At 42.0% G+C, this 25,617-nt stretch overlaps 1 protein-coding gene across 1 annotated transcript in view; it reads right to left on the bottom strand.

The window, feature by feature from the left end:
* LOC119519847 overlaps positions 1 to 16,986 on the bottom strand; it is a 153,958-nt gene extending 136,972 nt beyond the window's left edge. Inside the window, exons 1-2 of the mRNA XM_037817575.1 lie at positions 16,846 to 16,986; positions 13,178 to 13,286 (exon numbers count right to left, since the gene is read on the bottom strand). Coding sequence (XP_037673503.1) covers positions 13,178 to 13,261 — 84 coding nt within the window. The 5' untranslated portion in view covers positions 13,262 to 13,286; positions 16,846 to 16,986. The remainder of the gene's footprint in view (positions 1 to 13,177; positions 13,287 to 16,845) is intronic.
* Between the last annotated feature and the right edge of the window lie 8,631 nt (positions 16,987 to 25,617).

Genomic DNA, 25,617 nt, shown 5'->3' with positions numbered 1-25,617 from the left:
GATTACTCTACACTGATCTTCACCTCCTTAACTGTTTTTTGTCATTGCAGCAATCTGATTTATACCCTCAAAACTCTACTGAATTTGCTTTTACAAAGGCCATTAATTATTCCCAAAGTGCAAAATCCAATAGTCCCTAGTAACTGGGAAGGGACACATGGAAGGCTTCTTGGTGGCTGGCTTTGCCTCCTTTCACAGGTGGTGGTTACAAACGTGTTTGCCTTAAAAAAATTAATTAAACTGGATATTTATTTTGTGCCATTTTCTATAGTTGTGTTATTTTAGCAATAAAAAGCTTTTTAAAAATCTAAAAAAAAAATTCAATGTCCCATCTCCCATATGACGTCTCCAGGGCATCTTACATTGTGGCCACTCCCCATCACTTTGTTTATCTCTCTCTTCTCTAGACTTTTGTGACTACAGTCTCTTGGTTCTTTTCCTATCTCTATGACCCCCCCTACTCTATCTCTTTCCTTGATCCTTGCACTGGCTTGCTTCTTTGAAGTTGGTGTTTTCAGGCCTATACTTAGCCCCCTTCAGTTCCCATTCTACACTCTTCCTTGAGGATTTCAACCACTTCTCCTTTAGCCACCATTATGGTGGTGACTCTAAAACCCACATCTGCAAATCCAACCTCTCCCCCGGCTCCAAATTCATATTCATCTGGAAGTTTAGTCAGCACCTGTAATTCAATATATCCCAACCAAGCTCATTGTCTTCTCCCAATATTCCTTATCTTGAGCAGTGTCACATCATCTGCCAGAATCAGAAAACTAGGAGTCCTGTGAAACTTCTCTCCCTTGTACAGCCAAAACCAGCCTCTAAATCTTACAAAATCTCTCTGCAAATATTTTTCAAAGTCAACCCCTCCATATCCACAGCTGTCCTTTATCTCAGCCTTATCCAAATTCCTCCTGTTTTCTCTGCCTCGGTCAGTGATCTCTCTAACATGCAAATCTGATCACCTTCCTCCACCCCCACTTACAGATTTTTCCATGGCAGTCAAAATTTAATGTCCATAACATTCATCTGGTTGATTTATTTAAAAGGCAAGAGTCCAGCCTCACATCCCAAAATTTCTGCTTTAGTAATTCTGAGGTGAGCTCAGGAATCTATACTTTCAGCAAAACTCTATAGGTGCTTTTGAAATGGGGGGAGGAGGTGGGGGAGAGGGAACCTGGAGAAACACTGGAGATATTTCTAACTGTCCTAACTGGGGAGTTCTACTGGCATCTGATGGGTAGAAGCCAGCGATGCTGCTAAACACCCCACCATCAAGGACAGCCCCCACCATGAGGAATTATTGGGCCCCAAATGGCAGTGGTGTGGATGGTGAGAGGCCCTGGCCCAGAGGATAGGGGTCCATCTCCTTGGCATGACATACCAAGCTCTTCGTGTCTTGGTCCTTTCCAGACTTTCTCGTTTGAGATCCATGATGAGAAAACATTCAACTAGATGGAAAAATTTGCAGTTCTCAAAAGACACCATGATCTTTTGCATGGAATATGATTCTTGAGGGAGTGTCCACCAAGCTTGTGGTGGTTATGACAGAGTCAAGAATCTCACAGCCCAGCAGTGAATATCTGGGGCAGGAGAGTCCAGTGACAAAGGGACAGTGATGGCATCTTAAGTGACCCTTCTTATTTATGATTTTGGCTACACCTGGTCTTTCTTAGTTCCTGCTCATTTTTCCAAGCCAGCCTCTCTTGACTCCTCATTGATTCTGTCAGCCAGATAATATTCTTCCATTTAATTCTCTTTTGAGGGGTGGAATGGGGTTAAGTTATTCAGAATCAGTTTCTACTGTGTGTAGCCAAGAATCTAGCTGGCATAGCCCTTGTTACTTAGATGTGCTTGGCGCTAGAAAGAACTCAGTAAATCTTTACTGAATAAAAGTTATCATCAAAAGGGAAAGTGAAGAGGATGCATTAGAACATAAAAGCAGGCAGATCTGAATTGTTCCAGTAGAACAGCAAGAGGCAGTCACAATTTCAGAAGGCACCCAGGCATCATGCAGGGGATAGCAAGTTTACTGGCAGAAAACACACACTCTGTCTCTGTATTAATATGCTGGCTCTAGTGGAGTGCACTGAAGATGAATTAGATTATAGCATCTCCCCTAAACTAAGGAAATATTTTCCAAAATAGCATCAGGAAAAAAAAACAACAACAGTTGAAGTTGTCAACAAATGAAATGATGTGTTGCAACCATGCAGCTCTGGGATTAAAACCAACAAGCCTATACTTGTGCATATTTAAAAACAATGAATGAGCACTGTTCAAAATGAGTAATCTCAATTGAAAACAACAAAGAAGAAAAATGAGTAAAATCAAGTGAAGCCTGAAGAAAAAGCTCAATACAAATGTGAATTGTGCGTGCCAACTAATTTGGACAAATTATTTCTTTCAATTTACTAAAAGCTGAGTTGAGCTTCCTCATCATAAGAAACATATTTAGAAGGTTCTAAACAGTATGCTCATGTGCAAACACACACAGAGACCATTTAAGAAGCAAACTTCCCTTTCTTTGGAAAGATGCTGCCCAGTGGGTCTGAGAACTTGTGCCTGTCCGTGAACCTGTTTAACAGTCCACAAAAAGAAACTGACAATTTATAGGAACTTTTATAGAAAATTGAAGAGATACATTATGTCTGTTGAATCTAATAGTCAAAAGTTGGCTTGTATTTTGGAAGTCTTTTTTTATTTCATTGAAATTGAAAATATGATTGAAAATAGGAAATAAAAAGCTGATCCTTCAACTAAGATAGTTTGGGAAGCACAACTCTAGGGTAGAAAACAATTGGTTGATCTGTGGACATAATAGTTGGTGGAAGACGGATCAGCTTGGTGTTTCACTTCTAACAATCTTTAGGAAAAAAGCATCAGATGAAGGTCCCTGAGATTTGGGGCAAAGTGCAAAGTGGCACAGGGGATTCTTTGTTCACAATATTCTGTTGCCCCTCCCTGCTGGGTCTATCCTGACCAGGAAAAGGAGGAACTTTCCAGAAGACTGAGGAAAAAGCCATGGAGAAATTCAGCAGGTAAACTCACTGCCCTCCCCGCTATGTGGGACACGACCCCCAGGGTGTAAGTCTCCCTGGCAACGAGGGACATGACTCCTAGGAATGAGCCTAGACCAAGCATCGTAGGATTGAGAAAGTCTTATTGGACCAAAAAGGGGAAGAGAATGAAACAAAATAAAGTTTCAGTGGCTGAGAGACTTCAGACAGAGTCGAGAGGTTAATCTGAAGGTTATTCTTATGCATTTTAGTCTATTAGAATAGCTGGAAGTAAATACCTGAAACTCTTGAACTGTAATCCAGTAGACCTGATTCTTGAAGATGATTGTATAACTATACAGCTCTTGAGGTGTGACTGTCTAATTGTGAAAACCTTGCGACTGACACTCCCTTTATCCAGTGTACGGACAAATGAGTAAGAAAACAAAGATAAAACATAAATAAACAATAGGGGGTGGAGATAAGGGGTATGGAATGTTTTGGGTGTTCTTTTTTTATTTTTATTTTTATTTTTATTCTTATTTTAATTTTTTTTTGAAGTGATGAAAATGTTCAAAAATTGATTGTGGTGACTGCACAAGTGTATGATGAGACAGTGAACCATTGATTGTACACTTTGGATGATTATCTGGTATGTGAATATACCTCAATAAAATTGCATTAAAAAAAAAAAGCCATGGAGAACAATGGACTGGGACATACTTGTAGGGAGGAGCTAATCAAGGAACACTCCCATTTCCAATTGGCAGGAATCACCTACTGGGATTTTGGAATCACTAAGGACAAGTGACAGTTCTAAAGCTTCATCCTTCCCTTTTCCAAGCAAGAGTTTCTGTTGCCTTTGTCAGGTTGTTGTTCCGCCACCGCATATTGACAAGGAGGAAAACTATGATAAGTTGTTTTATTTGACAACAGTTCAAACTGTCCATCCCACACTGCACATGCGCCCATTAGCATCACTTTCTTGGGCCTGGGGCCAGTGCTTTTCCAGCAGAACCTTAAAGAGCCATCACACAGTTTTACCCCAGCTCTTTCCCCTCTGCCATGAGTGGGTGTCCCAGATAAGGGACACTGTGGAAAGGACATGGAGAAGAGGAATGCCTGGCCTGCTGCTGGTGTGTGATATGAATGAGAAATGAACCTTGGGTGCATCAGTCACTGAGAGTTGAGGATCCTGTGTTGCCATGGCATAACTAAACCAAGCTGATGCACTAAACCACAGGAATAAAAGTCTAACTCTTACTATTGTTTTAATGATGCTGTTGCTTGCAAAATACATTCAAGCAGGACAGAAAATCAGGGCAGCTTATAAAAAGGAAAATAACATAATATATTTTAACTGATACCATGATAAAGAAAAGAAAATGAAAGGTGATTGGCTAAGTGTGTGATGGGCCGATGTGCAAGGCAGGGCACAAAGAGGAAGGTCACATCCATTTATCCACCAGGAAAGACATGGAGCTAGATGCTGGGGGGTTACAGAAGAGCAAGAGGTTGTCCCTGCCCACAGGGTGTCACCCATGGGATCAGATAGGCCCATAAATAAATTTCAACATGCACAAGTAATACAGTGTATTAGTTAGGGGTTTCTAGGGAAACAGAATCAACAAGAGACACCTATAAATATAAGATTTATGAAAGTGTTTCAGGAACTGTGTGTATGCGTAAGTCCAAATTCTGTAGGGCAGGCAGCAGACTGGCAACTCCAATGAAGATGTTCGATGAACTACTCAGGCAGCAGACTGGCAACTCTGATGAATGTGTTGGATGAACTCAGGAAATGAACTGGCAACTTCGACAAACTCCTCAGGAAACGCTTTGCTGATCGGCCAAAGAAGTGAAGATCCTCCATCTGTCTCCCTTAAAAGTCTTCAACTGATTGGATTAAATCCAGCTGATTGAATTCTCTCATTGTGGAAGATATGCCGTTCATTGACCTCATCAGTCACAGCTGCAGCCAATTGACTGATGATTTAATAAACCAGCCTGTTGGTTTATTAACCAGCCACAAACGTCCTTGCAGCAACGGTTAGGCCCTTGCTTGCTTGACAAGACACCTGGGTACCATCACCTGGCCAAGTTGACACATGAACCTAACCATCACACACAGTGATCAGCAAAAGGTCAGAAGCACAGAAGAGAAAAAATCAATTGCGAGGGACTGGGGATGAGAGTGGTAAAACTTGACTAAATGAGCTGACATTCTAAGTGGATCTCAAAAGGTAAGTGTGAGTTTGCCCATTAGGCAAAAGATACGTTTGAGATTGCCAGGAAAGGGGCGAGTATGTGGAGAAATGAACAGGAGGGATAGCCAGAAGGGAATTCCAGGAAGGAAGAAAATGTGAATGTACCAAATCGTAGATGTTTATGGAAGAGTAATGCCCTAGAGCACCCAACATTCCAGCTTAGCTTTTTTATTCCCAAATAGGAGTGAGTGGGTCATCTGAAAATGTGATGTTGTCTGTGGTTGGGTTTACAGCACCCAGTAGAGTCAGGGCACAGTCTACTCCCTCACCAGAGCAACCTGGCTGCTCTCCACACCCTTGGCAAGTCGGAAGGGGTTGGGGGGCAGAAACAACCCAAGGCCTTTTCACACGGATCTGTGACACTTCCCCATTTTCTCCAAGAAATATAACAATCCCATGACAACCACTGCTTCTTGAATTTGAAAAATCTGTTACTTACATCCTTGCCTGGGATGCCAGTTTGAATGTATTATGGCCCCCAAAATGCTATTATTTTTGATGCAATCTTGTGTGGGCAGACATGTTAGTGTTGACTAGATTAATTCTTTGAGTGTTTCCATGGAGATGTGACCCGCCCAACTGTAGGCGATAATTCTGGTTGGATAATTTCCATGGAGGTGTGACCCTACCCATTCAGCGTGGGCCTTGATTAGTTTACTGGAGCACTATATAAGCTCAGACAGAAGGAGCGAGCTTGACACAGCCAAGAGGGACACTTTGAAGAATGCACAGGAGCTGAGAGAGGAGCTGCAGCATACAGAGACATTTTGGAGATGGCCTTTGAAAGCAGACTTTTACTCCGGAGAACCTAAGAGAGGACAAAAGACCCCGAGAGCAACTAAGAGTGACATTTTTGAGGTGCAGCAGCCTAGAGAGGAACTTTCTGGGAGAAAGTCATTTTGAAACCAGAACTCTGGAGCAGTAGCCAGCCACGTGCCTTCCCAGCTAACAGAGGTCTTCCGGACACTGTTGGCCACCCTCCAGTGAAGGTACCCGATTGTTGATGACTTACCTTGGACACTTTATGGTCTTAAGACTGTAACTTTGTAACCAAATAAACCCCCTTTATAAAAGCCAATCCATTTCTGGTATTTTGCAAAAAGGCAGCATTAGCAAACTGGAACACCTGGTAATCTATAAATAAAAATGTATTTTTTTTTCTGAAGACTTCAAAGGGGAAAATAGGAATTGTAATACGTAACTTAGCTACCTCATAAACACATATATGTTTCCAGCCCAGAAATTCTGGATGTGCTGTAAATAATGAGCCTCTTTCAGTCAGCTGTTAGCCAGGCTCCCAGAGGAAAGTAACTGGGAGCAAGTGCTAGTGTGGAGCAGATGCAGGAGGCCTCGGTGCAGAAGAAAGCAGACAGAGCAATGGGGAAGAGAGACACTGAATAATTCTGAATTGATTACTGTTCTAGTTTGATAATGCTGCCGGAATGCAAAACACCAGAGATGGACTGGCTTTTATAAAAGGAGGTCTATTTGGTTACCAAGTTACAGTCTTAAGGCCATAAAGTGTCCAGCAACAAAGGGTACCTTCACTGGAGTATGGCCAATGGCATCCAGAAAACTTCTGTTAGCTGGGAAGGCACGTGGCTGGCGTTTCCTCCAGAGTTCTGGTTTCAAAAATGGCTTTCTCCCAGGACATTACTCTCTAGGCTGCAGTTCCTCAAAAATGTCACTCTTAGTTGCTCTTGGGGCTTTTTTCCTCTCTTAGCTTCCCTGAAGCAAAATCTGCTTTCAGCAGCCGTCTTCAAACTGTCTCTCATCTGCAGCTCCTGTGCATTCTTCAAAGTGTCCCTCTTGGCTGTAGCTCCTCTTCAAAATGTCACTTACAGCTGCACTGAGTTCCTTCTGTTTGTCAGGTCATTTGTATGGCTCCAGTGATTTAATTTAGAATCACCCTGAATGGGTGGGCCAACACCTCCATGGAAATTATCCAATCAGAGTCATCACCCACAGTTGGGTGGGGCACATCTCCATGAAAACACTCAAAGAATTACAATCTAATCAACACTGATACGTCTGCCCACACAAGATTACATTAAAGATAATGGCGTTTTGGGGGATATAATACATTCAAACCAGCACAATTACCCCGGGGTAATTATTTATAATAATAAGCATTAGGCCACATAACCCTCTTAAAGTCATAGAAGACAGCAGAAGTCAGAAACACTCTGCTGCAATTACCACAAACTCCATAATTTAATTACTAATTCAAACAGGTATATTTAGGATCAAAGGGATAATATGACATTAACTAACAACCCCCCCCCTCCATATTCTTCATAATCAGAGTTTTTGAAGTTCTTTTCTTTCTTTTTCTTTTTCAATAGCAGCAGAACACTTCTTTTCAATCCAAATCTTATTCAAGACCCCACTGTACAAAACGAACACTGGAGATTTTGTAGTATTTCTGGTGGAAGCTGAGGTGTGGAGCCCTTCCCAGTGGACAGCACTTTGCCCCCTCTGGGGCTGACCACAGATCCCCAGCAATTCACATCCTCTACGTCATTTCTTTGGAAGCACTCAAATCTGGACACACAATAAATATCAATAATTATAATGTTTACTGAAATAAAATTAATAGCAGGTCCTAAAATCATATTTATTCACCCATCTATTCATTTAACTAAGTGCCTATTCATTTACAGTCCCTGAGCTAGGTGCAGGGGATATAAAAATGCAAAAGACAGAACAATGTTAACCTAGACTGGTGCTTACATCCTAGCACAGCGAGAGATGCTAATAAATGATTAATTATATAGTATATCAGGTTCTGATAAAGGAAAACAATAAGAATGAGAGGGAAGAAAGACATGGGGGAAGGGCAGAGTTGGGGTTGGAGCAGAACACAAAAGCCCCTCCAATGATGGAACTTTGGGCAGAGACCCAAGGAAGTGAAGGCGCGAGCCACGAGGTTATCTGGAGGTAGAAGAGCAGGGCAAGCAGAAGTAAGAGTAGGTACAAATGTCCTGAGATGGAGACCAGGCTTTGTGAGTTTCATGGAGAGGGAGGTGGCAAGTGTGGCTGGAGTGCACTAAGCAAGAGCTAGACGAGCCATGAGAGGGGTTGAGGGTTGAGATCAAGTCAGTCATTACAGACCAAGATAAGGAGGTCAGATTCTTTTCTGGGCAGAGGAGAAGCCATTAGAGAGTTTTGAGCAGAAAAGTGGTGGGATATGACTTACATTTTTAAAGGATCTCTTTTGGGCCCTAATGGGGAGTGGTTTAACTGCAGAACCAGGGAGATCAGTTAGGAGGGTACTGTGCCAATCTAGGAGAGAGGTATGGTTGGCAGACATGGAAGCAGCAGAGAAGATGGTGAGAAGTGATGAGATTCTGGATATATTGTAGAAAATGGACTTGGTATGATTTGGTAATTGGATGGAAACTCTGGAAGGAAGAAGTCAAAGATGACTCTGTCTGACATACTTAGTAACTGGAAGAATGTGCTTTCTCTTTACTGAGATGCAGAAAAGTGATGAAGGAGTAGATTTGGAGGAAAATGGAAATCAAGAACTGCTAAATAGACAGTGGTAGTTTGAGAACTATTGAGTTCAGGGGAGAAGTCAAGACTAGAGTTCTAAAACTCAGAGTTGTGAGCAGGTATATGGTATTCAAAGCCAGAGATAAAGCCTACCATAGACTGCTAGATTTAGTTGAGGGAGCTATAAATCAGAGATCCCAGTGGGTCAGAGATTTATTGAAGTCAGGATACTAGGTGAGTAAATGTAGATAGCAAGGAGAAGTCCAGGGAATGAGCCATGGGGCATGCCAATGTTTAGAGGATAGGAAAATGAAGACTCAGAAAAGGAAACTGAAAAGGAATGTCCATCCATTAAGATAGGAGAAGCCAGACACAATGATGTTCCCCTCAGCCATATGAAGAACAAATTTCAGGGGGGAGAAAATAATCAACTGTACTAAATGCTGATAATTGGCAAATGAGATGAGAGTAAGTCTTGACTACTGCAGTTGGAAAATGTAGATCACTGGTAATTTTGACAAGAGTTTTGTGGAGCGGTGAGGTGAAAGTCAGTTTGAACAGCTGGATTCAAGAGAGTGGGAGGAGAGAAACTGGAGACGATAAACATAGGCAACTATTTTAAATAGTGTATCTATTAACATGAAGGGTGGGAGAGAATGTGGGATGCTAAACAATGGGTGATACAGCATCATGCTCTATCTAATAAGAATTACTTAGAAGAGGGAGAAAATTTTATGATGCTAGAGATTAAGGGGGCAATTGTACAGAAGAAATTCTTGAGTATATGAGAGGGCATGGGATTGAGTACACAAGTGTGAAGATCGGGCTAAGATGGAAGCAAAGAGAGTTCATTCATTGTAATTGGAAGAAAAATAAAGCATATGGGCACAGAAACAGGTGGAGCTCGGGGGAGAAGTCAAGACTGGAGTTTTAAAACTCAGAGTTGTGAGCAGGTATATGGTATTCAAAGCCAGAGATAAAGTCTACCATAGACTGGTAGATTTGGTTGAGGAGGCTATAAATCAGACATCCCAATGGGTCAGAGATTTATTGAAGTCAGGATACTAGAGGCAGTAAATGGACAATTCCCAATTTCGACGGTGCTGCTGGCTGAGCTGGCTGGAGAAGCCTGGTGGGCTTCTACAGGGGAACCAGGCAACATGGAATCCTGCAGAACCTATGTAACCAGTACGTTCAACGCATCACACCCATAATCATAAGCACCACTTTGTTTGGTCTCCCATAGTGATTGTAATCCTTCTTGCAGTGATAATCCTTCCTTGGCCCCTGGTTGAAAACAAGGGCATGTCCCATGACTTCTCTGTTCCATGTCAGCTAACAGAAAGTCCAACAGACACTCTAGTTGGCGAACACTGTCTCAAGTCAGTAAATAGAAAGTTTTTAATCCAACGTCCTAATCCGTGGTTCAAGCTACATTTCAAAGATAGGACTTCTCCACGTGCCACCCCACCCCACCTCCAGGGTGGTAAGGAACTCGGATGCAGAAAGGGGATGTGTTTGGCTGCTTCTCTTTCCCACTTCCCTCATTCTCTGTGCACTGGCTGCTCTTAAGTCCTCTGAGACAGAAACATGTTGAAGAAAGAAAGAGAAAGAAAATGTTCTTTCTTGACTGATACATTTGAATAGGCCATGGTGTTCTCTCACCCGGCTGCCTCTTTTCCCTCAGGGGGACTTTTGGCTCTTTTGCTGACATCTCTGCTGAGCTCCTCTGAATGCAATTTCCATGAAATGGGTGGTGTTCTGTTCCTATAGCTGCTTTCTCTCTTGCCCCTGGTTATCCAGCTCCCACCTCACACAGCCTGTCTGTGGGAACCCAGCACTCTTCCCGAGAGTCCTCTTGAGCAGCATCCAGATCTCCAAGTAGACCCTCTCCCCCCACCCCCCGCATACGAGGGAAACATTTATGCCCCATTGCCCCAACACTCTTGGAACACACCACCTGTTGTGCACCCTGCTAAGCATCTCATCCATCGGGTTTTTCAGACAGGAGTTAGATTTTGGTTGGGAAACCTATATCAGGTTCTCCTTGGGTGGAGGGAGGTCGGTAGAAGTCCCACTCAACAAACCTGATTCCTGTAAGAGGGAAGGATCCTATCACAAGGACTCACGAAACACCAACAACCTTCTCAAATTAAATCTTCCTAGTCAACAAGTAAATGACTCATTCCTCTGTCTTATGATCCTTATTACCAAGTGGAAACTTGGCTGCTACTAAACAATGGAGGTAAGGAAGAGTTTGCCTGGGATACAGCAGATCCCCTAGGGTGTCTCTTAGTACTACCATGCCCCGTGATTAAAGTCAATGGAAAACTGCAACAATCCAATCCAGGCAAGACTACCAATGGTCCAGAAACTTCAGGAATGAGGGCTTAGGTCACCCCAACAGGCAAAGAATCACAACCAGCTGAGATGTTTGCTGAAGTTTAAGGGAATTTGAAATGGGTAGTGAAAGAGGGAAGTTATAAAAAGCAGAGACGACCATGTGACCAGTTGCAGAAACAAGGACTGTAATTATTACTGATATTTCTTATTTTGTTATGAATATTGTGTGTGTATATATATAATATCATTGTTTTCTTCCCTCTCTTATCCTCTTACAAGTTGCATTAACTTTATGTTATAGTATTTAAGTTAAAGGATATAAAGGATAAGAATGAATAGCACCCAAGGACTTGCACCCTCTTCTGGAGAAAGGGTTAGTGCATTTTCAGTTGTATGCAGAACAGTTGTATTATGTTAGGCAAAAGTATGACTATGTCATTGTCTTTATTTGGAGATTATGTATGGTTTAAAGACACATGTTTGGGTTGCCAAGTTGACAGGTAGGTGGACTTTGACGGTTAAGTTTATATGTCAACCTGGCAAAGTTATGGTGTTTAGTTGTTTGATCAATCAAGCACTGGCCTGATTGTTACTGGGAGGGTATTTTGTAGATGGAATTTCATCTATAATCAGTTGACTACATCTACAGCCCATTGCATCTACAATCAACAATGGAGCATGCCCTGAAGCAATGTGGGGAGTCTCCTCATCCAATCAGTTGGGGGTCTTAAAAGCAAGAACTGAGGATTTCAGAAGTCAGAGAGAATTTCTGCCTCTACCTCTGCCAGCCAGCTTCTCCAGCAAAACTCATCTTCACCTTCAGCAGTTTCTAGCTTGCAGCCTGCTCTACAGAGTTTGGATTTGCCAATCCCCATGGTTGTGTAAACCAACTCCTATCATACATATATCTTCTCAGTTCTGTTTCTCTGACGAATCTTGATGAATACAGATTTTGGTGACAAGAGTCGGGTAAGGGAATCAAGAATCGTGAAAATTTCCTCTTCCAGAAGACCGTATCTATCATCTTTAACTTGCTCTCTGCATAGGCAAAGCTGAAACTTCAGAAGCTCTGTTTCTCGTGACCAATGATTCCACATGTCCTGTGGGTTTGTATGTAGTTATGTCCAAGGGATAGTGCAGGACGTTTCACAGCAGAGGGAGTGGCCATCTGAGTTAGTGTGGGGTAGTGACTGCCATCTATGTCCTCAGGAGAAACTCAAAGCATTCCTTTAAGGGCTGGGAACCCAGTGGGACAATATAGCAATAGGGGCACCAGTTGGGAAAAGCTATAAAAACATTAGGACTGAAAGAAGGCAGTGGGACCATCCAGTCTTTTCACAGATTATGAAACTTACCAGCCCAGTATCGCACAGGTAGTGACATTTAGCACTACTAGAACCCATATATTTGTACTAGGGCTAATTCCAGGACTCTGGAAATAGCAAATAAAATAAAAAGAGGGTTTCTCTCTTTCTCTCCCTGCTCTCTTGACTCTTAGACCATTCTCCTTTTCATGTGCATCATCCTCACATAGCTTTCACTAACTCAGTTCTGGGATGTTACATCACCCAACTTGGGTCAGTGTTCACCGAAACTTTAATATAGTTTTGAATTTCTCAGTTTCGATAGGATCTTCATGGTTGCCATGTCAGTTCAGTATTTTACAGATGCATAAAATATTATGGTTTCAATTTTACTAGTAACCAGTAAAATATATCCAGTAACAAACTGTAACGGGTAATAAAATAAACATTCATATTTTCTCTTCTTAAGAGTGACAGCTGGAGAAGCAGAAACAAGTTGCTGCCTTGGGCTTAGGTTACTCATCAAATACCAAATCCCATTCAATAGGCAATCCTCTGAAGTCGACGACATCCCATATGTGTGGATTCCTGACTTCAACCCACCTTTTTCCCATCCCAAATCTGAGCTCGTTAGAGACCTTTCACCTGAACACAGTCTCACGTAAATGAAGGGGGAAAGAAAGAAGGGAACTGTGACGTTTCTGTAATTTGAATTGATTTACTTACTTTCTCATTTCCCCATTGTGCCAATTATCAAAAAGATTACCTGTCCCTGAGAGCGGCATGATGGGTAGCTACTCGGGAAAGAAGGAAAAGTGCCCCTCTGGGAAGGTTTCAAGTCAGCCGCCATGTTCAGGAAGAGTTGCCACCATGTGCTGGGGAGATAGGGCAAAACAGGGTCAGTTTCTACTGAAGACAAATCGCCCAAAGTATGAAATGCAAAAGCAGCATTAACTCCACACCAAGCACCCTAAATTAGAAACTGCCTTTCTACCATCTTTCCTTTTTGCCGAAATTCAGGGTGATATGGTATCAAGTGATAGGTAAGAAAAGAACAAGCTACCTTTATCTAAAGAAATAACAGTTGATTGGTGTGCAGTGTTCCAGGAGAATTTTTTTTTGAAGTGGTCAGACTATCCAATTAGAAAACCTTGGTTATCTGACTCCTAGCTCTTCTTCTGTACCACCAAGAAAACATTTGGAGATGGATTTGAAAGGAGACACACTCAAGGTTTGCTTGGTCCCTTCCATGAACCACACAAGAAGCTCCTGGAGATTGTCCGGTGGTTGTGGAACAGAACAAAGTTAACTGACCAAAACTGGGATTCCCTCCAGGGCAGGAAGCTCCAGGAGTAATGAAGAGTCTTGGAAGGCAGAAAACCTAGATTTCAGTTTCTACCATGGTCCTTTCTTAACTGTGTAACTTTGGGGAGTCACTTAAGTTTGAAGTCCCATAGCTAAAGAGTGGAGGAACAGGGATTCCAACCCAGGTGTGTCTACTCCAACAACAGCATTTTAAACACTCTGAAGATCTGCCTCTGTTTAGACCCTAAATGCCTAATTTCTAAAATGGATGTGGAAATATCTCACTGCCTGAAGGCAGCAAGCTTAAATTAGTATCTTGAAATCCTAGCTACAAAGTCTAACGTGCTTGTCCTATCCACACGTCCAAACTGACTGAGGTACTTGTCTCTATTTGGTTTGTGATGGTTTGGATCTGTCTATACCCCAGCAAAACATGTTCTTAAACTTAATCCATTCCTGTGGTTGTGAACCCATTGTAAGCAGGACCTTTGGCCCACCTCAACTGGGATGGGTCTTAATCCTATTACTGGAGTCCTTTATAGGAGAATGAAATTCAGACACACAGAGAGAAAGCCACAGAGGTGAACATCAATGGAACTTGGAAGAGAAGAGAGAGGACAGGAGAAGTCACCAGGTGCATTGCCATGTGACAGAGGAGCCCAGGGCCAAGGATCACCAGCAGCCAGCCCCAGAACACCCCAGTCCTTGGGGAGAAAGCATCGCCTTGATGATGCCTTGATTTGGACATTTTCTCTAACCTCAAAACCATGAACTATTAAATTCCCATTGTTTAAACTGACCCATTGCATGGTATTTGCTTGAGCAGCCTGGGGAACTAAAACAGGTTCAATAAAATGTGTGTGCATTTTCTTTTGTTTTGTTTTTCAGTGTCTTGGAAAACTATCAACATCACTGAAAGCCAGAAAGCAACTTTCTCAGTTTTACATATTAGGAATCTAATTTTCTCTGGGCCTCTTTCCTCCCCTTTTCAGTATGCCATAAGTGTGTAGATCTCCTGTGAGCTGCATTTCTAAAGTTTTTCCTTTATAACCGATGGTGAAGGGGAAAAAAATCAAAACATGAATGAATCTTAAGTTGTTGCTGTGCATGATATTTTTAAATAACATGATGAAATTCCATGGGGATGTTGTAAGTAAAGCTTTAGTCAGCAGTTCCCAATTTTGGCTACACACTAGAATCACCTAGGGAGCATCTTAAAAGTAATTCACTCCAGAGATTTGAATTCAGTTGAGTGTTGCCTTTTTTTTTTTTTTTTTTAAATTAACTAGAGTTGAGAACAACTCACTCACTCCTGACACCAAATAGTTGTTAATTTAGCTGGGAAGGGGGAAAAAATCATTTCCTGGGACCATGATTTCAAAACCATTTTAACTATCTTTTTTGTTTTTTTTTTCATTTTTTAATTTCTCTTTATTAGAGAAGTTGTGGGCTTACAGAACAATCCTACATAAAAGACAGGATTCTCATATATCACCCCACCACCAACACCTTGCATTTCTGTGAAACATCCTTTACAACTGATGATAGCATATTTTTATAACTGTACTATTAATTAAAGTCCATGGTTTAACTTAGGGCTGACTGTATAGTGTAGTTCCATGGATTTTTTTAAAATTTTTTATTCTGTTACCATATATACAATCTAACATTCCCCCCTTTAATCACATTCAGATATACATTTCACTGCTGTTAATTGTGTTCACAATGTTGTGCTATCATCACCACCACCCATTACCAAACATTTCCATTTTAAGACTTAAACATCCCATTTTAAGACTTAATATCTCATTTCCTAGCCCCACCCCATCTCCTCGTAACCTGTATTCTAGATTCTGACTCTATAAATTCACCTTTTCTAATTTTTCCAAATCAGTGACATCATACAGTACTTGTCCTTTGGTGTCTGACTTATTTCACTCAATACGATGTTTTCACGGTTCATCCACGTTGATGCATGTATCAGGATTTCATTCCTTTTTATGGATGAATAATATTCCATTGTATGTACATACATTTTGTTTAACCATTCATCAGTTGACCATCTGTTATTCTTGTACAGAATAAAACCAAAACAACCCAAACAAAAACACTCTTTTCAGACAATGTAATGTTTGCTTTCCCCGATGTTATTTTAAATCACGAAGCCACAGAGGCTTGCTCCAGCATTGCCTGCTGGAGTTTAACGTCCCCTTAAGTTCAGTAGAGAAACGCTCATATCCCTCATTGGCTAACACAGGGAGCCCACAGCTGGCCTCATCAGAAAGGATGCTCTGAACCATCTCAGAGCTCAGTTCCTTTTCCTCCTCTTTCCCACGTCTCTCTCCACTCTCTCTAGTGTCTCCTTCAGCCGTTGACCCCTCCTTAATTCTCTCGCCGACTCCCATCCTGAGTCTCCCCGCCGGGTCTTCCTCGGGCCGCCGGGCCCGGGCCTGGCCCTGCCCCCTGTCCCGCCTGCGCCCAGCTTCCGTCCAGCCCCGGGGCCCTTGGCCGAGCCCCCGCGACCCTGCCCAATCTCTGCGCCCTCCGCGCGGTCTTTGCGCCCTTGGCCGAGCCCCGCGCGCCTGCCCAATCTCTGCGCCCTGCTCCCGGTCTTTGCGCCCTTGGCCGAGCCCCCGCACCTGCCCAATCTCTGCGCCCTCCACGCGGTCTCTGCGCCCTTGGCCGAGCCCCCGCATCTGCCCAATCTCTGTGCCCTCCACGCGGTCTCTGCGCCCTTGGCCGAGCCCCCGCACCTGCCCAATCTCTGCGCCCTCCGCGCGGTCTCTGCGCCCTTGGCCGAGCCCCCCGCATCTGCCCAATCTCTGCGCCCTGCGCGCGGTCTCTGCGCCCTTGGCCGAGCCCCCGCATCTGCCCAATCTCTGCGCCCTGCACCCGGTCTTTGCGCCCTTGGCCGAGCCCCCGCACCTGCCCAATCTCTGCGCCCTGCGCCCGGTCTCTGCGCCCGGGGCTTGACCCCCACGCTGGCTCTCCCTAGCCCCACGGCGCCCACCTCCGCGCTCCTCGCTTCCCCAGGCTCCGCCCGCTCCGGGCGCAGCTGCTTTCAGGCATGGGGTGCCAGGTTCAGGGGCGGGGGACCCACATCCCGGGCTGTCCCGGCTCCAAACTCACCGCAGGGTCCCCGCTGGGCGCCTCCAGCCAGTGGTCAAAACACTAGGGCGCTTGCCCCGGCGCAGCCCTAGCAACCCGCGCTGGCGCTCACCGTCCCGCCGCGGCCTCGGGATTGTTAAAAGCGCTCCTCGCAACGGGGATTGTTGTTATTGCAACGTTGTTTCAGTGTTCCTGGCTGTCTCGATTTGGGCTTTATTGCCCTCGTTTAGTACCTTATCCAACATTTCCAGCTCCTTCTTCGAGATCAGGTCTGTTCCTTGTTAACTACCTAGTTCTCGTTTCAATGTGTTGTTTGTTTTTCTTCACCATATGATATTCTAGCTCTTTTTAGATTTCTTCCTCCAAGAAAGCTTCTTGAGGTTTTGGATTTTTGGTCTTTTTCTTCTGTGTATCTCCATTGCCTGAAAATTAGGAAGCCCGTAAGAGTACCCTATGGTTTTGCATTTTAAAGAGCTGCATGCACAATAGGTGATAAAGTTACACTAAATTATAGCCTAATAATACCTAATTAGGCTAAATCACTAGGGAAACAGAAGTGATTTTCTCTGTTAATAATTTAGTATATGACATGTTGGTCCTTTAAGATACTTGTACATAGGTGGGATAAGGGAAAATATCCCTGAGACCCCAATTAATACAGATGCACCTGAATTGGTAGAAAGAGCAGGGACTTGGGAGTCAGGGGACTTGGTTTGAACCTTTGACTGAACTTAACCAGATGCTTAACTTGGGCATCAGTTTCCTAACTGGCCTGAGGCCTTCAATAAAGGGCTGCTACATTAGGACTTCAGAAGGATTTTGTATCTATTTTAGTAACCCAGATATTCCTCATTAAGCAGTTATATGGCTCACAAAAGTAATCCGTAGAGTCATGTTCTTTTCAAAAATTAAAAAGGTAAGATATGCATTGTTTCGGTTTGCTAATGCTGCCGGAATGCAAAACACCAGAAATGGATTGGGTTTCATAAAAGGGGGTTTATTTGGTTACACAGTTACAGTCTTAAAGCCATAAAGTGTCCAAGGTAACATGTCAGCAATCGGGTACCTTCACTGGAGGATGGCCAATGGTGTCCGGAAAACCTCTGTTAGCTGGGAAGGTACGTGGCTGGCATCTGCTCCAGAGTTCTGGTTTCAAAATGGCTTTCTCCCAGGATGTTCCTCTCTAAGCTGCAGCTCCTCAAAAATGTCACTCTTGGTTGCTCTTGGGATGTTTGTCCTCTCTTAGGTTCTCCGGAGCAAGAGTCTGCTTTCAACAGCTGTCTTCAAACTGTCTCTCATCTGCAGCTACTCTCTCAGTTCCTGTGCATTCTTCAAAGTGTCCCTCTTGGCTATAGCAAGCTCGCTCCTTCTGTCTGAGCTTATATAGTGCTCCAGTAAACTAATCAAGGCCCATGCTGAATGGGTGGGGCCACACCTCCATGGAAATTATCCAATCAGAGTTATCACCAACAGTTGGGTGGGGTGCATTTCCATGGAAACAACCTAATCCAGACGTTCCAACTTAATCCCCACCGGTACATGCATCTATTCCAGTTACACAATATCAATTCATATACTTTTTCCAGTCACTTTAAGCTCAACCTTGTCTCCAAGAGTAGTTAAGAATATAATAAATTTCTTTTTTTTTTTCTTCAGTCTTTTTTCATGAAAATCAGAGGAGGGTGATAATCAGCTCTCCATTGCTAGATTTTTTTCCATCATTCACACAAAAGGGTCTGTAGAGTTGCTCCTGGGTGTTCCAGCAGAGCTTTTTCATTTTAGCAGTAAAGTCTGCAGCAAACAAAGTAGCAAGAGCTCCTCTGGATTACCCTGGGCCTGGCCAAGTTGGATTCCTGGCAAGCAGTAGATCCCAGGAAATATTTAAATAACTGGTTGGTGCCTCTTGGTGGGAAAGCCTTTCTGTCCTTTCCTATTTGATATGTCTCAGCAAAGACCCACTTGCTAAGCTAACTACCATAAGGAAACATGGTTGAAGCTACTTCCTTTTGTTCTCAATTTCTTTACTCCAACAAGAAGTCAGCAATTATCCTAGGGTGAGAGACAGCAGGCCTGGTGCCACTCCAACACAAACCTTGTCCTCTCTGCTTTAAGCGGTCCCATCCAGGGCAGAGAACTGATCTAAGGGGGATAAAAAGAATTAGGAGCATGGTCTCTGGGACCAGACTGCCAAAGTTTTAAATCTTTGTTCCACCAGTTACCAGCTGTGCAATAGCAAGCAATTTGCTTAGCTTTTCTGGGCCTCATTTTCTCACCTGCAAGATAGCATCTGCCTCATAAGTGTGTAAAGATAACTGAATTAGTTAAACATAAGCACAGCATTTGGGAATGCTATCCAATAGATACTAAAAACTTTATGTTAGCATTCCAATTTGCTAATGCTGCCTTTTTGCAAAATACCAGAAGTGGATTGGCTTTTATAAAGGGGGTTTATTCAGTTGCAAAGTTTACAGTCTTAAGGACATAAAGTGTCCAAGGTAAGGCATCAACAGTAGGGTACCTTCACTGGAGAAAGGCCATTGGCATCCAGAAAACCTCTGTTGGCTGGGAAGGCACATGGCTGGCATCTGCTGATCCCAGGTTGCATTTCAAAATGATGTTCTCCAAAATGTTGTTCTTGGGGAATTTGGTCTTCTCTTAGCTGCAGCAACTCTTCAAAATGTCACTCTCTTTTTTGATAAACAAAGTTAAAAAATTGAAAAAAAATCAGTAGAAAAATGGGAGTAAAAACTAAATGACAAATAGGGTGGGATGGGGGGATGGTTTGGGTATTCTCTTTTCACTTTTATTTTTTATTCTTATTCTGATTCTTTCTGATGTAAGGAAAATATTCAGAAATAGATTGTGGTGATGAACGCATAACTATATGATCATACTGTGAACAGTTGATTGTATACTATGGATGACTGTATGGTTTGTGAATATATTTCAATAAAACTGAATTAAAAAAAAAATGTCACTCTCAGTTGCTCTTAGCTCCTTCTGTCTGTGAACTCTTTATATGACTCCAGTGATTTAATTCGGACCCACCACCCTGAATGGGTGGGGCAACACCTCCATGGAAATTATCCAATCAAAGGTCTCTCCCACAGTTGATTGAGTCACATCTCCATGGAAACACTCAATCAATAGGTTCCAACCTAATCAACACTAATATGTCTGCCCCCACAAGATTGCATTAAAGAATATTGCTTTTTCTGGAGGACATAATATATACAAACTAGCACAGTTAGCAATTATAAAAAGTATATATATGCTGATAGAAGACTTTCAAAAACAGACATGACAAATAATGTATCAAAGAAGAAATAAGAGTGATCACCATCTAAAAATGAATTAAAAGACCAACTTCACTATTGACAAAAAACTCTGGAATCATATTTTTGTAGCCTTTCAAATTAGTGTTTAAAAAGTGAGAGTACCAAGTATGGGTGAGGGTGGTGCATTGAGACATAAACCCCTGAGAAGGGAAGTTCTAATCTTAAACCATGTTCCTGTTGGGTGTGAACCCATTTATAAATAAGATCTTTGAAGATGGACTTTTTTTTTGGGGGGGGTGGGTTGTAACACATATAGACGTATTTTTTTTTAAATAAATTCAAAGTTACAGGAACAGTTGCAAAAACAATACAAACCCCATACACAGCATAACCTGACCCCCCTCCCCTGATACCCCGATCCATCAACTTTAACATGCTGTCACACCACTATTTCTTTCTTTCCCTCCCTCCCTCCCTCCCTATCATCCATCATCTATTGCTCTGTCTTCTGAACATATGAGAGCTAGCTGCACACATCCTAGAACAAACACTATAATTCACATATACAATTTCCATGAACAAGAACATTCTTTTATGCAATCCCATTAAGTGCAGCTAAGAAGTACAAGAGATTCAACAATGATACGAAGCTTGCATTCTATATTTCCTTTTTTTTTTTTTCCCTTATGTCCCAACTGTGCCCCTTTGAGCCTCCTGTCCTCCATCCTCAGATCCCATCCAGGGTCATCCTTGGCATTCAATTGTCAGAAGATGGCCTTTTTAGGTGTGGTCCAACTGAATCAAGGTGGGCCTTAATCTGTGTTATTGAAGTCCCACATAAGCAGAATAAATTTGGAAACAGTTGAGTCAGAGAGGGCTGGAAGTCAGAAGATTTTGAAAATTCCTACCAATCACAAGAAGAAGCTGGAAGAAAGCAGAAAGCAAAAGAGAGACACAAGGATAGAGAAATGGAATGTGAAGGGAAGAAGAGCTGCAAGCCAAGGAACCCCAAAGATCGCCACAAGCCAGTGCCACAGACCTCAGGCAGACAGCACTGCCTTCCCGCTGTCTTGATTTTGGAACTCTAGCCTCTAAAACCAAGAAACTCTTGCTAATAAATACTTGCTGTTTATGCCAGCTCATTGTGTGTATTTGTCATTGCAGTCTGACAACCCAAAATGGCCAGGGTATGATGTAAAGGACATTCTCACATACCACTTTGGAATGTACTTATTTTCTGGAGGAAGAGCCATGGAAAACAAATGAAAACATTCATCCCCTCAGACTCTCCATTACAGAGGTTTATGCCAAGAAAAATCAGAGATGTACATAAATATATATGAACATGAATGTTCTCTGCAGTATTGTTTACAATACATAAATATTGATGGACATAGATATTCACTGTAGTGGTACAATATTTATAATGCCTAAATAAAAGCAAAACCAAAATGGGAAACCAGCTAAATATTCCCTTAGAGAACGTGTTAAAGAAATTATGTTAATGATGGAGTACTACACAGTCAATAAAGTCATGTAGAAAAAATATTTAATAATGTGGGGAAATAGTGTTAATTTTTGAAATTTATCTATGTATGCTTAGATATCAAAAGGGCAATATGCAAAGATGATAAAAGAGGTTATGTCTGGATAATAGACTCACGCATGATATTTATTTTCTAATTTTACCTTCCTGTCTTTTCCACGCAGGAAAAAAACAAGTTATTAAAAACAGCAGAAGCCTGTTGTGCTATTTTGATAGGAGAAATGATCACTTCCGGTTAAGAATTCCTTTATAAGTACCTAACATCATGGAAAATTTCCTGGAATCATCTTCCCCTTCACTTCTGCTCCTCATTTTTTCCTCCTATTTCCTTTTGTTTGCATTCTGCCATTATGCCAAGTGCCTCGATCTCCTAAGGAATAAGTATTGTTTTCTCAATCTTGTGTTTTCATTCCTAGAATCAAAAGAGACAAAGTATCTGAAAATGTATACTGTTACTCAGCAACCAAATGTAAGGCATTATTGTGATTGATAAGAATAATCCTGACCCCTATATTTCTTTTTTTAATGCAGTTTTATTGAGATACACTCACACACCATACAATCCATCCAAAGTATACAATCAGTGGCTCACAATATCGTCATATCATTGTGCATTCATTGCCACAATAAATTTTAGAACATTTTCATTACTCCAAAATAAAGAAAAAAATAAAAATAAAAATAAAAAAGAACACCCAAAACATCCCATACCCCTTATCCCGCACCCTACTATTTATAATTTTTTTTCTTTATTTTATTACTCATCTGCCAGGTGTGCAATAGCAGGCAATTTGCTTAACCTTTCTGGGCTTCAATTTTCTCACCTACAAAATAGCATCAGTCACAAGGTTTTCACAATTACACAGTCATACCACATAAGCTATATAGTTACACAATCACCTTCAAGAATCAAGGCTACTGGATTGCAGTTCAACAGTTTCAGGTGTTTCCTTCTAGCTGTTCTAATACACTAGAAACTAAAAAGGAATATCTATATAATGCATAAGAATCACCTCCAGAATGACCTCTCAACTCCATTTGAAAACTTTCAGCTGCTGAATCTTTATTTTGTTTCACTTCTTTTCCCCCTTTTGGTTAAGAAGGCTTTTTCGATCCCATGATGCTGGGTCTAGGCTCATCCCTGGGAGTCATAACCTGTGTTTCCAGGGAGATTTACACCCCTGGCAGTCAGGTCCCACGTAGTGGGGAGGGAAGTGAGTTCACCTGCCAAGCTGTCTTAGCTAGAGAGAGAGGCCACATCTGAGCAACAAAAGAGGGCCTTTGGGGGTGATCCTTAGGCACAATTATAAGTAGGCTTAGCCTCTCCTTTGCAGTGACAAGTTTCATAAGGACAAGCCCCAAGATCGAGGGCTTGACTTATTAAAGTGGGAGTTCCTAATATTTCCACATTTTCCCCCCAATACCTCAACTGCCATGTGAGACCAAGGGAAGAGATGTTTATTTGGTGTAGGGTCTATAGTTTCTAAACAATATAACTTCTACAGTCAGTTTGTTTGAACACTACAATTACATGGAACTTTGAATAGGAAGTGAGCTATGGTAGGTCTGTATAGATTAGAATGAAATAACAACACATCCTAAGGTAATTTGGGTGGAGAATAAAAACACATATTCGCCCCCCCCCCCCCGCCCCCGAAGAGCTGGGGGAGAATGCAGAGGTGTTGGGCTTCCTCACCTGGATTGTTGCTGATGTTCTCACAAACATTGGAGACTGATGGCTTGATGTGCTGAGCCCTCTGTCTTGGGGCTGGCCCCTGTGAAGCTTGTTACTGCAAAGGAGAGGCTAAACCTGCTTATAATTGTGCCTAAGAGTCTCCCCCTGAGTGCCTCTTTGTTGCTCAGATGTGGCCGCTCTCTCTAACTAAGCCAACTCAGCTGGTGAACTGACTACCCTCCCTGCTACGTGGGACCTGACTCCCAGGGGTGTAAATCTCCCTGGCAACACAGGATATGACTCTCGGGGATGAATCTGGACCCAACATTGTGGGATTGAGAACATCTTCTTGACCAAAAGTGGGATGTGAAATGAAACGAAATAAAGCTTCAGTGGCTGAGAGTTTCCAAATGGAGTCGAGAGGTCACTCTGGTGGCCATTCTTACACACTATATAGATTACACTTTTTAAGTTTTGATATATTGGAATAGCTAGAAATAAATACCTGACACTATCAAACTGCAACCCAGTAGCCTTGACTCTTGAAGACAATTGTATAACAATGTAGCTTACAAGGGGTGACAGTGTGATTGTGAAAACCCTGTGGATCACACTCCCTTTATCCAGAGTATGGATGGATGAGTAGAAAAATGGAGACAAAACCCAAATGAAAAATAGGGTGGATGGGGGGGGCGGATTTGGGTGTTCTTTCTTTATTTTTATTTTTTATTCTTATTCTGATTATTTCTAGTGTAAGGAAAATGTTCAAAAATAGATTGGGGTGATGAATGCACAACTATAAGATGGCACTATGAACAGTTGATTGTACACCATGGAAGATTGTATGGTATGTAAATATATCTCAATAAAACTGAATTTAAAAAAAAGTATAACCGCAACTCAACTGCAAAATGTGGTCAATGTCAGAAGGGAGATGGAAACAAAGTGGTTCCGAGGCAGGACATCAACCTGGGCGTGCAGGTGTGGGGGAATGACTCCGAGAAGGAGATGACATTGGGGTTTTAATGACTGACGATTTGCACAGGCAGAAACGCTTGGCGGGGCGCTGGGGATTGGAGGTGGGTGGCGTCAGGCAAAGCACAAACGGGGAAAACCATTGCCGGAGAAGAGGGGTGGCTGCGTCAGGGTCAGTACTAAACCCAGCTGCAGGCCACTCCTGGGGACTTTTACGGGACACCTGGTGTAGGGCTATGGTATTTCTGCTTTTTGCAAATTATAAAATAAGATTTGTGTTTGATTGTAAGCTTTTAGAAGATACCAAATTTTTTTGAGAATGGGAAAAACAAATGAATAATATGTTGCAGGCAAATTAATTGATATACAAATAAAATGGGCTTCCTGGAGAATCCAGGGGAGCTTGTGAGCTACCTTTTTTTTTTATAACTTAATTTCTCATGTGTATGTTTCGATAGTGGTTTTAAGCCTGTGAAACAGACCGTAACTTGCCCAAAGTTCATTTTTACTGTTATTTTAATTATTTGACCAAGAAACAAAGAATTCTGAAATAATAAGGATCGTTTTCTCACTTTGGATTTTTGGTGCACTGGGGAATCTCTTATTTATTCTTTTTTTAAGATCAGTTTTATTGAGATATTCACATACCATATAATCCATCCAACGTGTACACTCAATGGCTTTTAGTATAATCACAGAGTTGTGCATTCATCACCACAATCAATTTTAGAACATATTTATCACCCCATAGCAGTCCAATCTCTCTAACCTTCCGCAGCCCCGTGTAGTTACTAATCTAATTCTGTCTCTATAAATTTATTTATAATTACATTTTATATAAATGTAATCATACAATATGTTGTACTTTGTGTCTGGTTTCTTTCACTTAACGTAATTTTTGTAACTTTTTTTTTTATTAGAGCAATTGTAGGTTTACAGAAAAGTCATGTAAAAAATACAACATTCCTATATACTCCCCCTTATTTATTCTGAAGTGAAAAGAAAGAGGCTGCTGTAGAAGTAAAGGGCCCATTAAAATTCTTACAACTGGCAGAAGCAAAGAGAAGAGGAAGAAAAGTGAAAAACTAACAACAACAACAAAAAAAAAACACCCACCTCGGCCACCCACTACTCAATATGTGCGGTGACTATATATTTTTTCCACCATGAAATTAAAAGTGGCATGGGGAAGATTCGTAGTAAACCAGAATGTCCCTGGAAAATACAGAAATGGTGGTTTTCATGGCCCTATAATTTTGCATTTCCCCCTCCATCTAGAAAATGAGATGACTTAGGGCGCTCCAAGTGGCTGGTTTGAT

Source organism: Choloepus didactylus, chromosome 24 (assembly GCF_015220235.1).
Source record: "Choloepus didactylus isolate mChoDid1 chromosome 24, mChoDid1.pri, whole genome shotgun sequence".
Lineage (NCBI taxonomy): Eukaryota > Metazoa > Chordata > Mammalia > Pilosa > Megalonychidae > Choloepus > Choloepus didactylus.
Note: the sequence above shows the minus strand (reverse complement) of the source record. Positions and strands in the feature narration are given on the sequence as shown.